We start from the raw sequence: 16,963 nt of genomic DNA, 5'->3' as shown, positions 1-16,963 counted from the left end.
GTCTGCATGTCTAGAAGATAAAATATTGAATCAAAAGTTGGTTCTATGCCTCATCCTACAGTTAAGTAGATAAACCCTGGACAAAACCCACAATGTCTTTGAGCTTTCATTTCTAAACCTATAGAATAAGGAAATTAGAACTATATGATCTCTAAGGTCCATTTCAGCTCTAGAATACTGAATAGATCAATTAAAGAAACCCTCGGGCCCTTTGAAGTCACAGAGCCGGAGTTCAGAGGGACCATAATGTGGAAATGTGTCCTTTGATCAGAGCAGAAGGTACTTATTAAACACTCAGTGTGTCCCCAGCATCCACAGTTACCTCCCCAATTTGTTAATGCTCACTGAAGTCTGCAGTACATTAGAAATTCAGTAGCCATGTAATACCCTTGAATTTATGTTCACCTTTGTAAATCAGAGTGTTCAGTTGAGCTTTATCTGATTGTTTTCGGATCACCAAAGGACTGGCTCTAATGGCCCTAAGTGTTTCTGTATGCATAGAATAATGGTTAACCCAGTTCCTACTGGCTCTTCTTTCCATAGTGCTTATCATTGTTGATATCTTCCAGAATTTAACATGAAAATGTGGCTTAAACTAACTAGTTATTTTTAAAGAGTAAAAGAAGAGCTCGCAGTAGCTATTTTCCGTAGCTGTGCAAAAAGTAAAATAGAAATGGTATTCGTTTTTGATAGGAGACTTGCATGAGGTTCTTGAAATAGAAAATCATAATCAGGACAGCTTTTTACTTCTTCAGATGTTTTTTATAGTGTATCATTTGGCTTCTAAATCTGAGATGCCCTTTTTGCTTGTGACTCCTGATTTTCATAATCTACCACTATTAGGGGAAGTGGTAATTTATGAAGAAACTTGGCTTTGAAGACCTTATTTTTACAGAGATAAAAAAGAAAAAAAGAATGCTGCCTGTTTGAATCCTAGTGCTTAAAGACACTGAGTCTTTTTGGGGTATGAACATTTTTTTTTTTTTTTTGGAATTTGTAGTTATGTTAAATAAGGCACAGAAATAGAGGTATGTGCATAGGAGACTGGAAATTGTTTCTAGAATTGTAACAATAATTTGAAAGTAATCATAAATGTTTAGAGAGAAAATATACAGAAAATAATGTTTGTAGAGAGCCTTATATACTATTATATGTGTATACGTAAAAGTTCATATTTATTTTTGAAATGACATTGATTTTTAAATCTTTTGTATTGTTTATTTTTTTAAAGATTTATTTATTTATTTAGAGAGACAGAGCATACACGTTGTGGGGCAGGAGAGAGGCAAGGAGGGGCAGATGGAGAGGGAGAGTCTCATACAGACTCTCTGCTGAGCATGGAGCCTGACATTGGAGCTCAGTCGTACTGGCCTGAGATCATGACCTGAGCTGAAATCAAGAGTTGGTCACTTAAATGAATAAGCCACTCGGGTGCCCCATGATTTTTAAAAAATTTTTTAAGAATATGCATATATTTCTAAAGATTTTATTTTTTATTTTTTTAAAGATTTTATTTTTATTTATTAGAGAGAGAGAGCAGCAGAGACGCAGGCAGAGGGAGAAGCAGGCTCCATGCAGGGAGCCCAACGTAGGACTCGATCCCGGGTCTCCAGGATCATGCCCCTGGGCTGAAGGTGGCACTAAACCATTGAGCCAGCTCGGCTGCCCAAGATTTTATATTTTTAAAGTAATCTGTGCACCCAGCATTGGGCTCAAACTCATAACCCCGGGATCAAGAGTCAAACACTCCAATGACTGAGTTAGCCAGGTGCCCCAGTAAATAAATATAAAAGATTATTTTTAAATTTTATTAGCATTTTGTTAGGGTTTTTGAAGTTCTCACACTTAAAAGCAAGTATTTATTTTTTTTTATTTTTAAGATTTATTTATTTGGGCACCTGGGTCGCTCAGTCCGTTAAGCATCTGCCTTCAGCTCAGGTCATGATCCCAGGTCCCAGGTCCTGGGATCAAGTCCTGCCATCAGGCTCCCTGTTTAGCTGGGAGCCTGCTTTTCCCTCTGCCTGCTGCTCCCCCACTTGTGTGTGCTCTCATAGGACTATGGAGAAATTAGTTATAAAATAGGCATTTCAGGTCTCTTCAATGAAAGCGTTCAAGTCCTTGGAGTATATTTTTTTATAGCTTTTTATTCTTTGCTTTTACTTTAAAATATTTTTAATCAAAATAATATATGTACAGATATCTAAAGTAGTCAAATCCATAGAAATAGAAAGTAGAATGGTGGTTACCGGGGCTGGAGGGAGAGGATAAAGAAGAGTTGTTTAATTGGTATAGTTTTAGATGTACAAGATGAAAAGTGCTGCTTTACAACAGTGTGAATATATTTAGCGCTACTGGGCTGCACAGTTAGAAGTGGTTATATTGGTAAATTTTGTTTTTGCCACAATAAGTGTATACATATATAAAGATCAAATAGAGAACTATTACAAAATATATAAGCAGTTTCTTTATTTTTTCCCCCATTCTTGCCACTGTGCTACCTAGGAGGCAGCTACTTTTTCTTTCTTTCTTTTTTGAGGATAATTTACATATAGTAAAGTTTCCCTTTTTTAGCATATGGTTCTAGAAGTTGGGACAGACACAGGGGGTATACTGCCACCAGCATCAAGAAACAGTTGTGTTACCCACAAAAACCTCCCCTCTGTGACCCTGAAGCTTTGGCGATTTCTGATCTGTTTTCCATCCCTATAGTTTTGCCTTTTTAGAATGTTATATAAATAGAATCATATATTTAGCAGCCTTTTGAGTGTGGCTTCTTTCCCTTACTGTAATATATCTGAGATTCATTTGTGAGTTATTTTCATTTCATTGTGAGTAGTTAATTTCATTGCTGAGTAGTATTCCATTCCATTGTATAGAGTACCCTGGTGTGTGTAACCAATTGGGTGACATTTGGGTTGCTTCCAGTTTTGAGTGATTATGATAAAACCACTCAAAACATTCATTTGCAAATTTTTGTGAGAACATAAATCTTTCCTTCCCTTAGTAACTTGGGTTGGGATTATTGGGTTTTATGGAGAGTATGTCTAACTTTATGAGTAACTGCTAAACTGTTTTTGCAGAGTGGTTGTAACGTTTTGCATTCCCACCATCAGTATATGAGCATTTCAGTCGCTCTGCATTCTTGTCAACAGTTGGTATTTTTAAGTTTAAAAATGTTTTTAATGTAGCCATTCTATTTTTTTAAATATTTTAGTTATTTATTCATGAGAGAGACAGAGAGAGAGAGAGAGAGAGGCACAGACACAGGCAGAGGGAGAAGCAGGCTCCATGCAGGGAGCCCGACGTGGGACTCGATCCCTGGTCTCCAGGGTCACGCCCTGGGCTGAAGGCGGCGCTAAACTGCTGCGCCACTGGGGCTGCCCATAATGTAGCCATTCTAATAGGTGTGCAGTGGTGTCTCATTATGGATTTAACTTGCATTCCTGTAATGATTAATGATGTTTAGTATTTTTTCCATACCATTCACATATCTTCTTTGATGACATGTCTTTTGCCAATTTTTTAATTGGATTATTTGTTTTCTTGCTATTGAGTTTTGAAAGTTTTTAATATATTCTGGATATAGATTCCTTTATCAGATATGTGACTTGGAATACTTAATTCCAGCCTATAGTTTGTTTTTGGTTCTTATGGCAGTGCCTTTCAAAACAAATTTTTCATTTTGATGAAGTCTAATTTATTGGTTTTTTTTCTTGTTTCTTTCATGAAGTATATTTTTAGCGTTAATATCTAAGAAATTTTTGCCTACATCAGAGTCCCAAAGATTTCTTCTGTGTTTCCTTGCATAAGCTTTATGGTTTGGGATTTTACATTTAGGTCTATGGTCCCTTTTTTTAAAAAGATTTTTTTTTTATTTACTTGATAGAGAGCATGCAGAATGAGAGAATGAAGCACACGAGTGGGTGGGGGGTTGGGGCAGGATCCTCACTGAGCAGGGAGCCCGATGCTGGGCTTGATCTCAGGACTTTGGCACCATGACCTGAGCTGAAGGCAGACACTGAACCAACTGAGCCACCCAGGTACTGCTACGTCTATGGTCCATTTTAAGTTAATGTTTCATATGGTGGGAGGAATGGATCAAGTTCGGGGTTTTTGTTTGATTTTATTTTGTAGGTGGCCCTCTAGTTGTCTTAGGAGTATTTGTTGAAAAAATTGTTCTTCTGCATGGAATCACCTTTACATCTTTGTTGAAAATCAATTTGCTGCATGCATATGGGTCTGTTTCTGACGTCTTTGTTCTGTTCTGTTAATCTGTATGTCTGTTGTTTCACCAATACTGTACTATCTTGATGAGAGGAGTTTTACAGAAAGTTTTCAGATAAGGTACTAGGAGTCGTTCAGCTTTGTTCTTCTAAAATTGTTTTGGTTATTCCAGTTCCTTTTCATGTAAATTTTAGAATCACTCTGTCATTTTCTACAAAAGGTCTTGCTAAAATTTTTTTGATTGGGACCACACTGATTCTATATATTATTTAAGGGGAAGAGGAATTGACATAATAATTTTGAGTCTTTTCAGTTGATGAACATGGTATATCTTGCCATTTGATTTTGTTCTCTTTTGTTCCTTTTATTAATGTTTTGTCATGTTCAACATTAGGATCTTGTATATATTCTGTTAGATTTATACCTATTACATGTGGTTTTTATGTTATTGTAAATGGAAATTTGTAAAATTTGAATTATACTTGTTCATGACAATATATGAAAATACAATTGATTTTTCTATATTGAACTTATATTCCATGACCCTTAAACATGCTTATTGTTAGTTCTAGTAATTTATTTGGGATTTTGTACATAGAGAATCATCTGTGAATACAGATTTTTTTTTTCTTTCCAATCTGAATGCTATTTATGTACTTAGGTATTGATTTGTTTATTTTTGCCTTGTTGCTGGCTATTACTTTCAGTATGAGATTGAGTAGGAGTGGTCAAATTGATTACAATCTTAAAGGAAAAGCATTTATTCTTTTACCATTACGTATAATGTAAGCTGAATGCATTTTATAGATGTCCTTTATCAGGTTGAGGAAAATACCTTTAGTTCCTGTTTTGCTGAAAGTTTTGATCATGAATGGATGTTGAATTTTGTCTATTGAGATGACCCTATAATTTTTCTTTAGTCTTTTGATAGAGTGAATCACATTGATTGATCTTCAGATGTTTACCTTGCATTCTCGGGATAAATGCTGTTTCGTCAGGATGTATTTATTATCCTTTGTATACCTCGTTGGATTCAATTTGCTAAAATTTTGTTAAGAGTTTTTATATCTATGTTTATTGGTCTGTAGTTTTCCTTTTATTTTTTTTTCTTTGATGATATCTTATTTTAGTACTAGGGAAGTGCTGGTCTCCTAGAATAAGTGGGGGAAATGTTTTCTCCTCTTCAGTTTTCTGAAAGAGTTTGTGTAGAATTGGTATTATTTATTCCTTAAATGTTTAGTAAGATTCACCAGTGAATCTATCAGTGCCTGAGGGTTTTTTTGTGTAGGAAGATTCTAAACTACATAAAATAGACCTAGCATTATTTATGTTACCTGTTTTTCCTCAAGTGAGTTTTGATAGTGTTTCTATCTAGGAATTTGTCTATTTCGTCTAAGTTGTTAAATTTATTGAAATAAATTTGATATGCGATGTTTTTATTTTCATTCAGTTCAAAATATTTCCTTATTTCTCTTTTGATTATTTGTTTGACCCATGATATGTTATTTTTTCCCCCAAATACTTGGAGATTTTCCAGATAATTTACTGTAGTTGATTTCTATTTTAATTCCATGGCGCTCAAGAATTTACTTTGAATGATATGAATCCTTTTAAATTAATTAAAACTTGATTTATGGCTCAGAATATGCTCTATCTTGGAAAAAATTCCATGTGTGCTCCAAAAGTGTGTATTCTCTTGTTATTGGATGGAATGTTCTGCAAAAACAAATTAGGTCAAGTGGTTGGCAGTGTTATTCAAGTGTTTTATATCTTTATTTATTTTCTGCTTATTTTTTCTTTCAATTATTGAGAGAAAATTGTTGAAAACTCCAACTTTAATTGTGGATTTTCCTATTTCTCTTTGCAGTTCCATCAATTTTTGCTTCGTGTGTTTTAAAGCCCTGTTGTCACTGTGTAAACATTTAGGATTTTTATGACCTCTTGATGAATTGACCCTTTATTCATTATGAAATGATCTTTGCTCTGCAGTACAGTTTGTCTGAATAGTACAGCCACTTCAGCATTCTTTTGATTATTGTTAGCATACAATATCTTCTTTCATCCTCTTATTTTACCTATTTGTGCATTTATACTTAAAGTATGTTTCTTTATAGGCAGCATATAGTTTTGTCTTCTTTTTTTTAAATTATTTGTAAGATTATTTACTTAAGAGAGAGAGAGAGAGAGAGAGGCAGAGACACAGGCAGAGGGAGAAGCAGGCTCCATGCAGGGAGCCCGATGCGGGACTCGATCCCAGTACCCCGAGATCATGACCTGAGCCAAAGGCAGATGCTCAACTGCGGAGCCACCCAGGCGCCCCCTTGTCTTGCTTTTTAAAAAAAAATTCAATCTGACAACCTCTACATTTTAATTAAGGTATTTAATTGGAACCATTTACATTTAATGTGATTATTGCTATAGTTGGTTTAAGTCTATATCTTGGTATTTGTTTTTTATTCTGTTCTCTTTTTTAAAAAAAATATTTATTTATTTATTCATTCATTCATTCATTCATTCATTCATGAGAGACACAGAGAGAGGCAGAGACATAGGCAGAGGGAGAAGAGGCTCCCTGTGGGGAGCCGGATGTGGGATTCGATCCCAGGACCTGAGCCAAAACCAAAGGCAGATGCTCAACCACCGAGCCACCCAGACATCCCTTTATTCTGTTCTTTATCCCTCTTTTCCTCTTATTCTATCTTATTTTAGATTGTATATTTTCTTATGATTCCACTCTCCTTTATTGGCTTATTAACTATATCTTTGTATTGTTACCTCGGTCGTTGTTTTAGAGTTTGCAGGATACATCTTATAATAGTCTATTTTCAAGTCATGTAGGAACCTTACAGCTGTACGCTTCTTCTGTCCTCCTGGCTTGTGTTCTCTTTTTATACTACATTTTACTTCTGTGTATGTTGTCCACCCCCCCCCATACATGGTTATTATTTCTGCCTTAATTAATCATCTTTTTCTAATTTTAATGTTTTAAATTTAAGTACAGTTGACATATAAAATTCTTTTTGTTTCAGGTGAACAGCATTGATAGTGAATTGATAGTTTTATACATTACAAAATGATCTCAGTGATAAGTCTACTAACCAATCTGTCACCACACAAAGTTACTGTGATATTGTTGGCTATATTCCCTATGCTGCACCTTACATCCTTGTGACTTATTTATTTTATAACTGGAAGTTTGTACCCCTTCATCCCCTTCATCTATTTTGACTCCCTCCTGCCTCCCTGGCCACCCCTCTAGTCTCTGGTAACCAACAGTTTATTTCTCATATGAGTCTGTCAATAATAAACACTTATTTATCTCTTAAAAGAGACAGGGAACAGTTTGGGTTTTTGTTTTTGGGTTTTTTTTTTTTTTTTTTTACCACATAGTTACTATTTCTGATACTCTTCATTCTTTTGTGTAGATTTAGATTTCCATCTGGTATCATTTTTCTTCTGTTCAAAGAGCAAACTTTAAAATATCTTATATTGCAGGTCTGCCTGTGATGAATCCTCCCAGCTTTTGTGTGTCTGTAAAAGAATGAATTTCACCTTTATTTTTGACAGATATTTTTACTGGGTCTAGGATTATAGGTTGACAAGTTTTTGAAAATTTTCTTTTAGCACTTTAAAGATATTACCACATTGTCTGCTGCCTAGCTGTTTACGACTCACGAGTCAGCTACATTCTTTGTTGCTTTGTGTATAATCTGGTTCTTTTCTTGGGCTGCTTTTAAATTTTCTCATTATCACTGGTTTTAAGGCATCTGATTATTACACACCCTTATTGCAGTTTTCTTCACAATTCTCTTGCTTGAGGCTTAGTTTCTTGGATCTGTGGATTTATTATTTTAATAAAACTTGGGGCAAATTGCCATTATTTCTTCAAATATTTTTCCTCTCTCTTTCCCTCTTTTCTTCTTTAGGGACTTCACTAAAAATATATTTGGTTGCGTGAAATTGCCTCACAGTTCAATGATGCTTTTTTCTTCATTTGTTTTGTTTTTTCCAGTTTTTTTTTCCTCCAGTTGTTTTATTTTGGATAGTTTCTACTGCTAACATATCTCTAACATAATATTTCTTCTGCCCTAATTTACTGTTAATCCCATGCAGTATACATTTTTTTCTCAAACATTTTCACCTTCAGAAATTTAATTTCTTTATACCTTCCATACCTCTACTTAATATATTAATTTTCCCTCTACCTTCTTGAACATATAAAATATGGTTGTAATAATTGTTCTAATATCGTTGTCTACAAATTATGTCATTTTTGTTGTATCTGGGTCATTTTGATTGATTTTCTTCCTTGTTATGAGTTATATTTCCCTGCGTTTTGTATGCCTGGTACTTTTCACTGGATGCCAGACACTGTGAATTATTGGATGCTAACTGTGTTTTTATTTAATATCCTAGAGCTTTGTTTGGGGACAAAATTAAGTTACTTGGTAACAGTTTGATCTTCAGGGCTTCCTTTAAAACTGCTTTGCACAAGACCAAAACACCCTTCAGTCTAGAACTAATTTTTCTAGAACACAACTTTGGTGGTATCCTTCTGAATATCTGGTGCCCCATGTTTACAAGTTGTTTTTTGTTTTGTTTTGTTTTTACTCTGGCTGGTGGTAACACCAGCTATTCCTGACCTTGTGTGATTTCCAAAAGTTATCTCTGCCTGCTTCTTTTGGGCGGCTCTTTCCCACCCTTGGTAGTTTCCTCATATGCTTGTGCTGGTCAGTGCTCTCATGCAGCCTGGGAGCAGATCCTGTTCTCTTTTACTTTAATACCTGTACATCCCTAAACATCACACAGAGCGAATAGAAAAAAGTAATGTACTAGAGTTATTTTTTTTCAGTCCCCCCGTCTATTCCTCAGAGGCAGACATTTTTGATTTTTGTTTTCTCACATTTACCTACATATCTATGTAATATGTTTATGCTGTTATTTCTTGCTTTTCCAATTTTAGATATTTTATAATCCAGCTGTCGTAGACTCAGATTTAGCACTTTTAAACCATTCTTATGGCTCAGTTTTTTTCCCCCACCACCTTCCCAATGCAGTTAACTTTTTAAACTAATAAAACATTTCAAAATTAATATAGGCATGTAAATTCTATTGATTAGCATAGTAGTTTTTTCTTGCTTTTGTTTTCTGTAAAATTTCTTTGAACTTACCATGACAGTCGGTCCATTAGATCTGTCATACACCTGTCTGTAGCTCCCCTCTGCCAATGCTCAGACGTGGTGGATCATCTCTGTTTATTCCCTCCCCCAAAGCCCTCCCTCCCAGAGGCTCCCTTCTCTCTGCCACCCATACAGGTCAGGTGCTGCTTAGGCTTGCTTAGCAGCTGTCATCTTGAGATTTCCTTCCCCATCATCCTTTGGGTTCCCTCCCTTCTTTCTCTCCAGCATTTGAGTCGCTGGTTCTTTTTCCTTTTGAGATACACAGTATTCCTTCTTTTTAAAAATTTCAACCCTTTGCCTGATTTGTTCCTCCACTTTGGTATCTGAAAAGTTGTTCTACCTTTACACTTAAGTGATGATTTGGCCGAGTGAGCACGTTTTTCTCTCAGAATTTTCTCCATTGTTGTCTGGCAGCCAGCAAAAACCATTCTGATATTTGTTTCTGTGCTTTATAACTTGTTTTTTCCACTTGGAAGCTTTTGGGATTTTCTTTGTCCCAAGATCTTTACTTTCATGATGAATGTGCTTTTATGTAGGGCTTTTTTCATTTATTGTGGTGGCCATTTGGTCATCTCATTTAGGCCAGAGACTTGTGCCCTTCAGCTCAGGAAAAATTCTTTATTTCTTCGTTCTGTAATTTTGGAATCATCTGATTCTGATATTGGACCTCCTAGATTTATCCCTTTAGTTTCTTATTTCTCAATTCTGTCTCTTTTTATTTTATTCTTTTTAGAAGATTTTTCTTCTCATCTTTATAACTTTTCTATGGAAGTCAAGGACATTTCAAATACGGCTGAATTTTTGTGTTGATTTCTTTGGAATTGTTTCTTATTCTGACAGTGTGGGGGACCCAACACAAAACATTTGTTTTTCATCTGCAATTCACCTTTAGTTTGAAGTCCTGAGTTTTATTTGCTATATCTAGCCACCCTACTCCTAGGGCGAGTGAGCTGGCCGTTCCTGGACCACAAGATTTGGTTAGGCACAGGGTGGTATGCTTTAGTGTCTTCCCTGGCAGTCACTTTAGATTTGCGAGGAGTTTGGACAGAGGAAGAAACAAGTTATCCTATTGAGTGGTGGATCTCCAACTGTACCTATATTGGCCAGGTCAGATGAAGCTTAGAAGAAAAAAGCAGGCCCTGCCTCTGCTCCTCATCTCGCATCCTAGTATGCATGCTACCAACATGCACAGGGGATGGGACTGGAGTCCAAAACAAACCAAACAGAAAAATAAAAACAACAATAAAGAACATGCCGACCTGTAACGTTCAGGCTGTTCCCTGTGCTCCAGATTCTCCACTGGAGTGAGACCTGATCTCTGCCCAATGCCTGACGATGGCTATTGTCATCCATGCCTTCAGGGAGGCAGTGTTTTCCCTGTCCTATCAGCTAGTCTTTGTTGAGCTCTGACTGGGCTCAACAGACTCATAGATGCTTTGTCTTACAAAGAGAAGTATCTTTGAAAGTAATTCTAGCTTTGAGCCTCAAACATTTCTGACCCATGGGTTTCCCCTCCATGGAGCTTTCCTTCAGTTAATTTGCCTTTTTCAAACGGACTTTCCAGCCTGCATATAAAAATCTAGTTTGAAAGGAATCTAGCACATTTATGTAAAAAAAATATATGAAAAGCAATAGATTTCTAATAATCTGGGGGAATTTTTTCTATCCTCTGGCCTTGCAAGTACTCCAGAAATATATAGACAAATGATCAAAGATATACGTACAAGAGATCTCTTGCAATTTTATTTAAAATAGCCAAGTTTTGGAGATGATCATAATGTCCCTATTTATTGGTTAAATAGACTATGATGGCTTATTTTGGCTTCTGTAGCGTAATCCACCAGTTGATCTGTTGAAACAAATGAAATGGAAGCAAAACCAGCTTGTTTCTTAATGTTTGTATTCAAGAAATCACAAACAAAATTCAGTTAATTTCATAATCTTAAGCTTTAGCTGGGAATTTTAAATTCATTTCTTCATATGACCGTAGGATTTCATTTTTAAAGATCATTTTTACAGTTTAAGATGATGCTTTCTTTAATAATTTGTCCTGTGCAGTTCAAATATGTAAATGGTTTAATTACATAGATAGTTTATGGTAACTTTAACTTTCAAAATATAGAAACTATTGTGTAGTAAATCTGTCTAGTACTCACAGAGGAACCACACATCCCTGGTTTCCAAATTACTGACTTTTAAGCCTCTTTCTTTATACTGAAAATGGGTGCCTGCCTCAAATAAATTTCTTTCATTTGAGATAGTATATATATCAAGGTTTGTAAATTCCAAATATGCTAACAACAAACATTGTTATTCAGAAGCAAAGGCTTAAAATTTGGAGAGTATTATGACCCTTCTAATAAAAGGCAATGTTAGTCACACTCAGGTTTTCAACCCAAAAGAGAATTGTGTCCTTGTCGTCATCTACCACATTTACCAGACTTGGTCCCTAATTCCTTTAGACCACTTCTAGGACCAAATGCTCCCTGGCAGCACTGGGTCAACTTAAAAGAATGTCTGAAAGTCTCTTCTGGCAACTAAAATGTCCTAAATTAAAGGTAGCTGAGGATTGAAGGATGCGAAATTGAGAGAATGCCTGTTGGAGACAGAAGAGACTGTGTGTATGTGCGTAAATAGAATATTTACATATGTATGTTCTGTGGTCAAATTTTACGTTGAAATTGTGATGATACAACTTGCCTATGGATTAGAGGAGTCTTCACTATTTGTAGTTTTTTGTTTGTGGTTTTATAGGCTTGTGCCATTAGAGGGCAGTATTGTAGAGGTTAAATTTGCTTTCTTGACTAATATTGACTTGCAAACCATAGAATCTATAATAATCAAGCAAATTTAAAGCCTTAGATTTTTAGTACGTTCAACTGCAGCCTCAACTGATGCATCCTTGCAAATATTTTAAATTAATAGATGAACTAAGCAATAGGTTAAGCGTTTTTACACCCAGATCTCTTGATTTTGGCTTGGGGACGGGAATTACTTGGTCAGTATGGCCATAAAGGGTTGAAATACTTAACTTTATAATACTTCGATCCTTCTGATGTAAGAAGGCTCACAAGGTTGAGACTTACAGGAATGGGCACTTCTAAACACTTGCTTTAGGGACTCACTGAGCACAGATCAATGTAGGATTCAACCTGTGGCTTGAGTTTTCTAGCTATAAATGGAAGGAGGGAAATGGGATTTTAAGGTTTATGGCTCTAGGGACATTTTGGGAAGAGCTGCCTGACTTCCACCTGATGGGTTCCTTTTTGCCTCAATAGATCCATGCCAACAAGCAGAGAATACATGATGTTTTTTGTTTTGCTCCTACAAGCAATAAATCCATGAAAAAGGTAGTAGCCCTCAAAAAAGCAAATGTGATCTTTTTTTCTTTCCCGTCCCCAATTCCCCACCTCTTTAAAAAGTCCCTATCGCCGTACGGTCAGTGTCCCTATAAATGAAACCGCCCGCGGCAGCCTCCCGTACTGCGCCTGTAAGAACCAGATAATGGGAATCAGCGGCTGGAGCGAGCGCCCGGGGCCCGCGGGACTGGGCATGCCCAGTAGGTCGCAGGGCTCCGGTTGCAAACAGGCAGCGCTCGCCGTCGGGACGCGGCGGGGACCGGCAGCTCCGGGGACGGGGTCCCGCGGCCTCTAACGTAAGCACGTGCGGGGGGACCGGCTGCCGCCTCGGGGCCCCTCGGTGGCCCGGAGGCCTGCGCGGCCCGGGCGCTCGGCGGGCGCCCCCTCCCCTCCCCTCCCCGCGGCCTGGGTCAGCCCACCCGGAGAGCGGGCTGGGGCGGGGGCGGGGCCTCCGCGGGGGGGCGGGGCGAGGGGCGGGCCCTGCGGGCGCTGGCCAATCGGCGCGGCCCTCTCCTCCTTATATGCGGCGCCGAGCCCGAGCCCGGCCGTAGCCCGAGTGCCGCCCGCTCGCCCGCCCGCCGCCTGCGAGGCTTCTCCGCGCAGCCGCGGGGAGCAGCAGCATCTTCCCGGATCGCCAAGCCCCAGAAGCCGGGTTTCTTGAAACTAGGGAAACTGCTCTCAGTTTCTCCCTGGGCTGCAGGAAAGCTTAGAAGATTTTTAAAAATTTTTATTATTATTTTTTTAAATCTAGCTCAAACAAGGCTGCTTGGTATTCCCCCTTTTTTTTTTTTTTTAAATTCTTTTTTTCTTCCGCGAGGGTGTTTTTGGCTGCAATTGCATGAAATCCCAATGGTGTAGACCAGTGGCGATGGATCTAGGAGTTTACCAACTGAGACATTTTTCAATTTCTTTCTTGTCATCCTTGCTGGGGACTGAAAACGCCTCTGTGAGACTTGACAATAGGTAAATGTCGGCTGGGAGAGTTTCTTTACATTTACTCGTGAGATACTTCTGCTAACGCAGGTGAAAGATAGCCAGGCGAATTCCTTTGTCCATTGCCGAGGGACGACGACGGTGACACGGATGTTGCTTTTCGAAATGCTTAGAATAGCCTTATTTTCGCAGGTCTGGCCAGAGAGCAGGCGTTTGTGTGTGTGTGTGTTTTTTTTTTTTCCAAACCACATTATGTAATTTAGCCTTTTGTGGCTCGCTGAAATAGAGAAATGCCTGGATATATTCGTTAGTAAGAGAGTGGCTGGTGTTTGCCGGAGGTTGAGATCCTACCTAGCGTTGTGGAATGTGCAAAAACCGATGCTAGTAACCTCCCAGAACTGGGAAGTCTTTTTTTTTTTTTTTTTTTGGTCTTGGATGTTATAAAAATTCCACTTATCGATTTCCCTCCCCCCCCTCCCCTCTTTTCCAGCTCCTCTGGTGCAAGTGTGGTAGCTATTGACAACAAAATCGAGCAAGCTATGGTATGTACGGATTGAAAATCATTTGCACGAAATGTGGGCACAGTAGAGAGAGCGAGATGGGGATGGAGCGCGTGCATTCTCGGTGCTGGTGACCGGGAGCTGCCGGCACCGCTCCGCCCGGGCTGCAGGAGGCCCCGGGAGGCCGCAGGAGGCCCCAGGCCGAGGCGGCTGCGGAGGGAGGCCGGGCCCGCAGGGCCCTCGAGGCGCCCTGTCCGCGGCGCTTGCACGCCACGCCGGGCCTTCTGCAGCGGGGCCTCGGTTGTGCTCGGGAATCCCGTTAGGGCCCCTCTGCCCTGCGCGCCCTCGGGTCGCGGGCACGTCCCTAGCGATGTGGCTTTACCAGGAATCCGAAGGGCCACTCGGGAACGGGGGCTGGGGGGGGGTGCAGAGTGGGCGCCCCCAGGGCTCGCTAGACCTCGCCCAAGCGGATCCCCGGGGACGGAGGCGACCGCCCGACGAGGAAGAACCGGAGAAAAAGTTTGGTCTTTCTCAGCCTTGTGCCTGGATTTCTCCTATTTTTTTATTTCCGCCTTGGCTGTTCTTTGTTATTGGAGCAGCGCCTGTGGCTCTTCTCACGGGATTCTCTGCCCACTGTTGCTAGGCAAACTCCGAACCTTTAATTCGGAGCTATAAATAGCTCGCGCTCCCATTGGCTGCGACGTCGGCCCAGGTTTCTGTGATGTCAGCTTAATCACGAAGGGGGGGCGGGGGTGGAGGGAGGAAAATGCGGCAACATGCTCTGTAGGAACTGGCTGCAGCCGGTGCCGAGGGAGGCGGTGGGGGTGGAGGGGGCGGGCGAGGGCGGGCCTGGACGTCCCGGGCTCCCGCCGCCTGCCGGGCCCGGGCCTGGAGCCTGGGGAGTGGGCGCCCGGGGGTCCGCCTGCCCGGCCCAGGGCCGCAGAGGACGCGCAGGCTTTTACAAAGCCCGATCCCCTCGTGCGTTGGACCCAGGTATTTCGTACGGTCGTGGTCGGTCGTGGTCGGTCGTGGTCGTACTCCCCAGATTGCTCCAAGGGCCGCTTGGATCCGCTAAAGGCGGGATGATACGGTCATAGTTTTTGGAGAATCGGGCAAAATGATGCTTTAGAGATACGGAATCTGGGAAATAATAAGCTAAAACCCCTTTCTTTCCTCCTCTCCCCGCTCCCCCCCCCACCACCTCTGCCTTTCAGGATCTGGTGAAAAGCCATTTGATGTATGCGGTTAGAGAGGAAGTGGAGGTCCTCAAAGAGCAAATCAAAGAACTAATAGAGAAAAATTCCCAGCTGGAGCAGGAAAACAATCTGCTGAAGACACTGGCCAGCCCCGAGCAGCTCGCCCAGTTTCAGGCCCAGCTGCAGACTGGCTCCCCGCCTGCCACCACACAGCCACAGGGGACCACGCAGCCCCCGGCCCAGCCAGCGTCCCAGGGCTCAGGACCAACCGCGTAGCCTCCTCTGCCCGCGAAGAACTGGCTGCTGCTGTCTGAACTGAACAGACCCGGAGAAGATGTGCTAGGGCGGATCCGCCTCCACAGTCACCCATTTCATTGCTTGCTGCGAAAGAGAAGTGAGACTGACCTATGCCATTGTCTCTTTTTTCCAGTATTAAACACTCATACGCTTTCGGCTTGAAGACATTTCTTAGTTGGGTGAATTAAAGGTTAATCAGAGAATTAGCCTGGAGATACTGGGACCTCATGCAGCTTGGCAGATAATATAAAGAAGTGGTTTCATTCATGCTGAGGAGCTGTGTGCCTTTCCACCCCTCCCCTGCTCCCCCTCCCCGCTCCCGAGAGTTCTCTCCTGCTTGCACGTAGTGTACTCCATGGGGTTTGAAGCAGTGGGGCTCCACTGGACTTTCTCCTCTTCTCCCCCATGAGGAACTTAAAAGGAGGTCAAAGTAAAGACTGACGCGTAGTCTCACCTAAGATGAGGGGAAACATAGTTCATCGTACACATTGACGACTGTCACCAAAAATCCATAAAACAATAGTACTGTGCCTCTTTCTGAAACAGCGGACGACACAAAACTCTTAGAGCGACTAAAACGGTGACAGGTAGCTGGGACCTAGGCTCTCTTACCATGAAGGTTGTTTTGCTTATTGTATATTTGTGTATGTAGTGTAACTATTTTGTACAATAGAGGACTGTAACTACTATTATAGGTTGTACAGATTGAAATTTAGATGTTTCATTGGCTGTCTGAAGAGGTGTGGTTTGTCTTTTCTATAGAGATCTACGTAAAAAAAAAAAAAAAAAAACGACACGAAGAAAACCCACACCTAAAGAAATTTTAAGAATTTGCCACCATCGGTCACTTTGTGTAATACAAAATCTTCTAGTTGCTGAATATCTCGAAGTAAATTACTGTTCGCTGAAGTCTTTTGATTGAGCTGATTGAATACTTTGAAAAATGACCCGTTCTAGCTAATGAAATGAATTTCGAAGTAGGGGTTTCTGCATATTACCTGTATAGTAGTTCTATGCATACGTTTCTGTGCATGTTCTCTACACAGTTGTAAGGTGTCACTGTATTTAACTGTTGCACTTGTCAACTTTCAATAAAGCATATAAAATGTTGATAAACAAGTGTTTTCATGTTAGAGTATTAACGTCACTGCAGTCACTTCACAGCCACTTCCAGGTAAAGTTAAAACAGTTTGACTAGCAAAATCTCAGAGGGGAGTGCAAAGGTTGGACAAAGTAGGGGCGCTAGTGGTTTGAGCTATAGAAGTAAAAGGAAA

The 16,963-nt window shown here is 40.2% G+C and overlaps 1 protein-coding gene across 3 annotated transcripts in view; it reads left to right on the top strand.

Moving 5' to 3' along the window:
- TSC22D1 (TSC22 domain family member 1) overlaps window positions 1–16,805 on the top strand; it is a 131,805-nt gene extending 115,000 nt beyond the window's left edge. The window contains exons 1-3 of one of the 3 annotated variants that reach the window (XM_041731196.1): window positions 12,977–13,059; window positions 14,187–14,238; window positions 15,411–16,805. In XM_041731196.1, coding sequence (XP_041587130.1) covers window positions 14,236–14,238; window positions 15,411–15,668 — 261 coding nt within the window. In that variant the 5' untranslated portion in view covers window positions 12,977–13,059; window positions 14,187–14,235 and the 3' untranslated portion in view covers window positions 15,669–16,805. Of the gene's footprint in view, window positions 1–12,976; window positions 13,060–13,295; window positions 13,727–14,186; window positions 14,239–15,410 lie in introns of those variants that run through there. The other 2 variants (XM_041731195.1, XM_041731189.1) reach the window with 2 other exon arrangements.
- Window positions 16,806–16,963: the final 158 nt, after the last annotated feature.

Source organism: Vulpes lagopus, chromosome 16 (genome assembly GCF_018345385.1).
Source record: "Vulpes lagopus strain Blue_001 chromosome 16, ASM1834538v1, whole genome shotgun sequence".
Classification (NCBI taxonomy): domain Eukaryota; kingdom Metazoa; phylum Chordata; class Mammalia; order Carnivora; family Canidae; genus Vulpes; species Vulpes lagopus.
The sequence above is the reverse complement of the archived record's forward strand: the minus strand, read 5'-3'. Positions and strand labels throughout refer to the sequence as shown.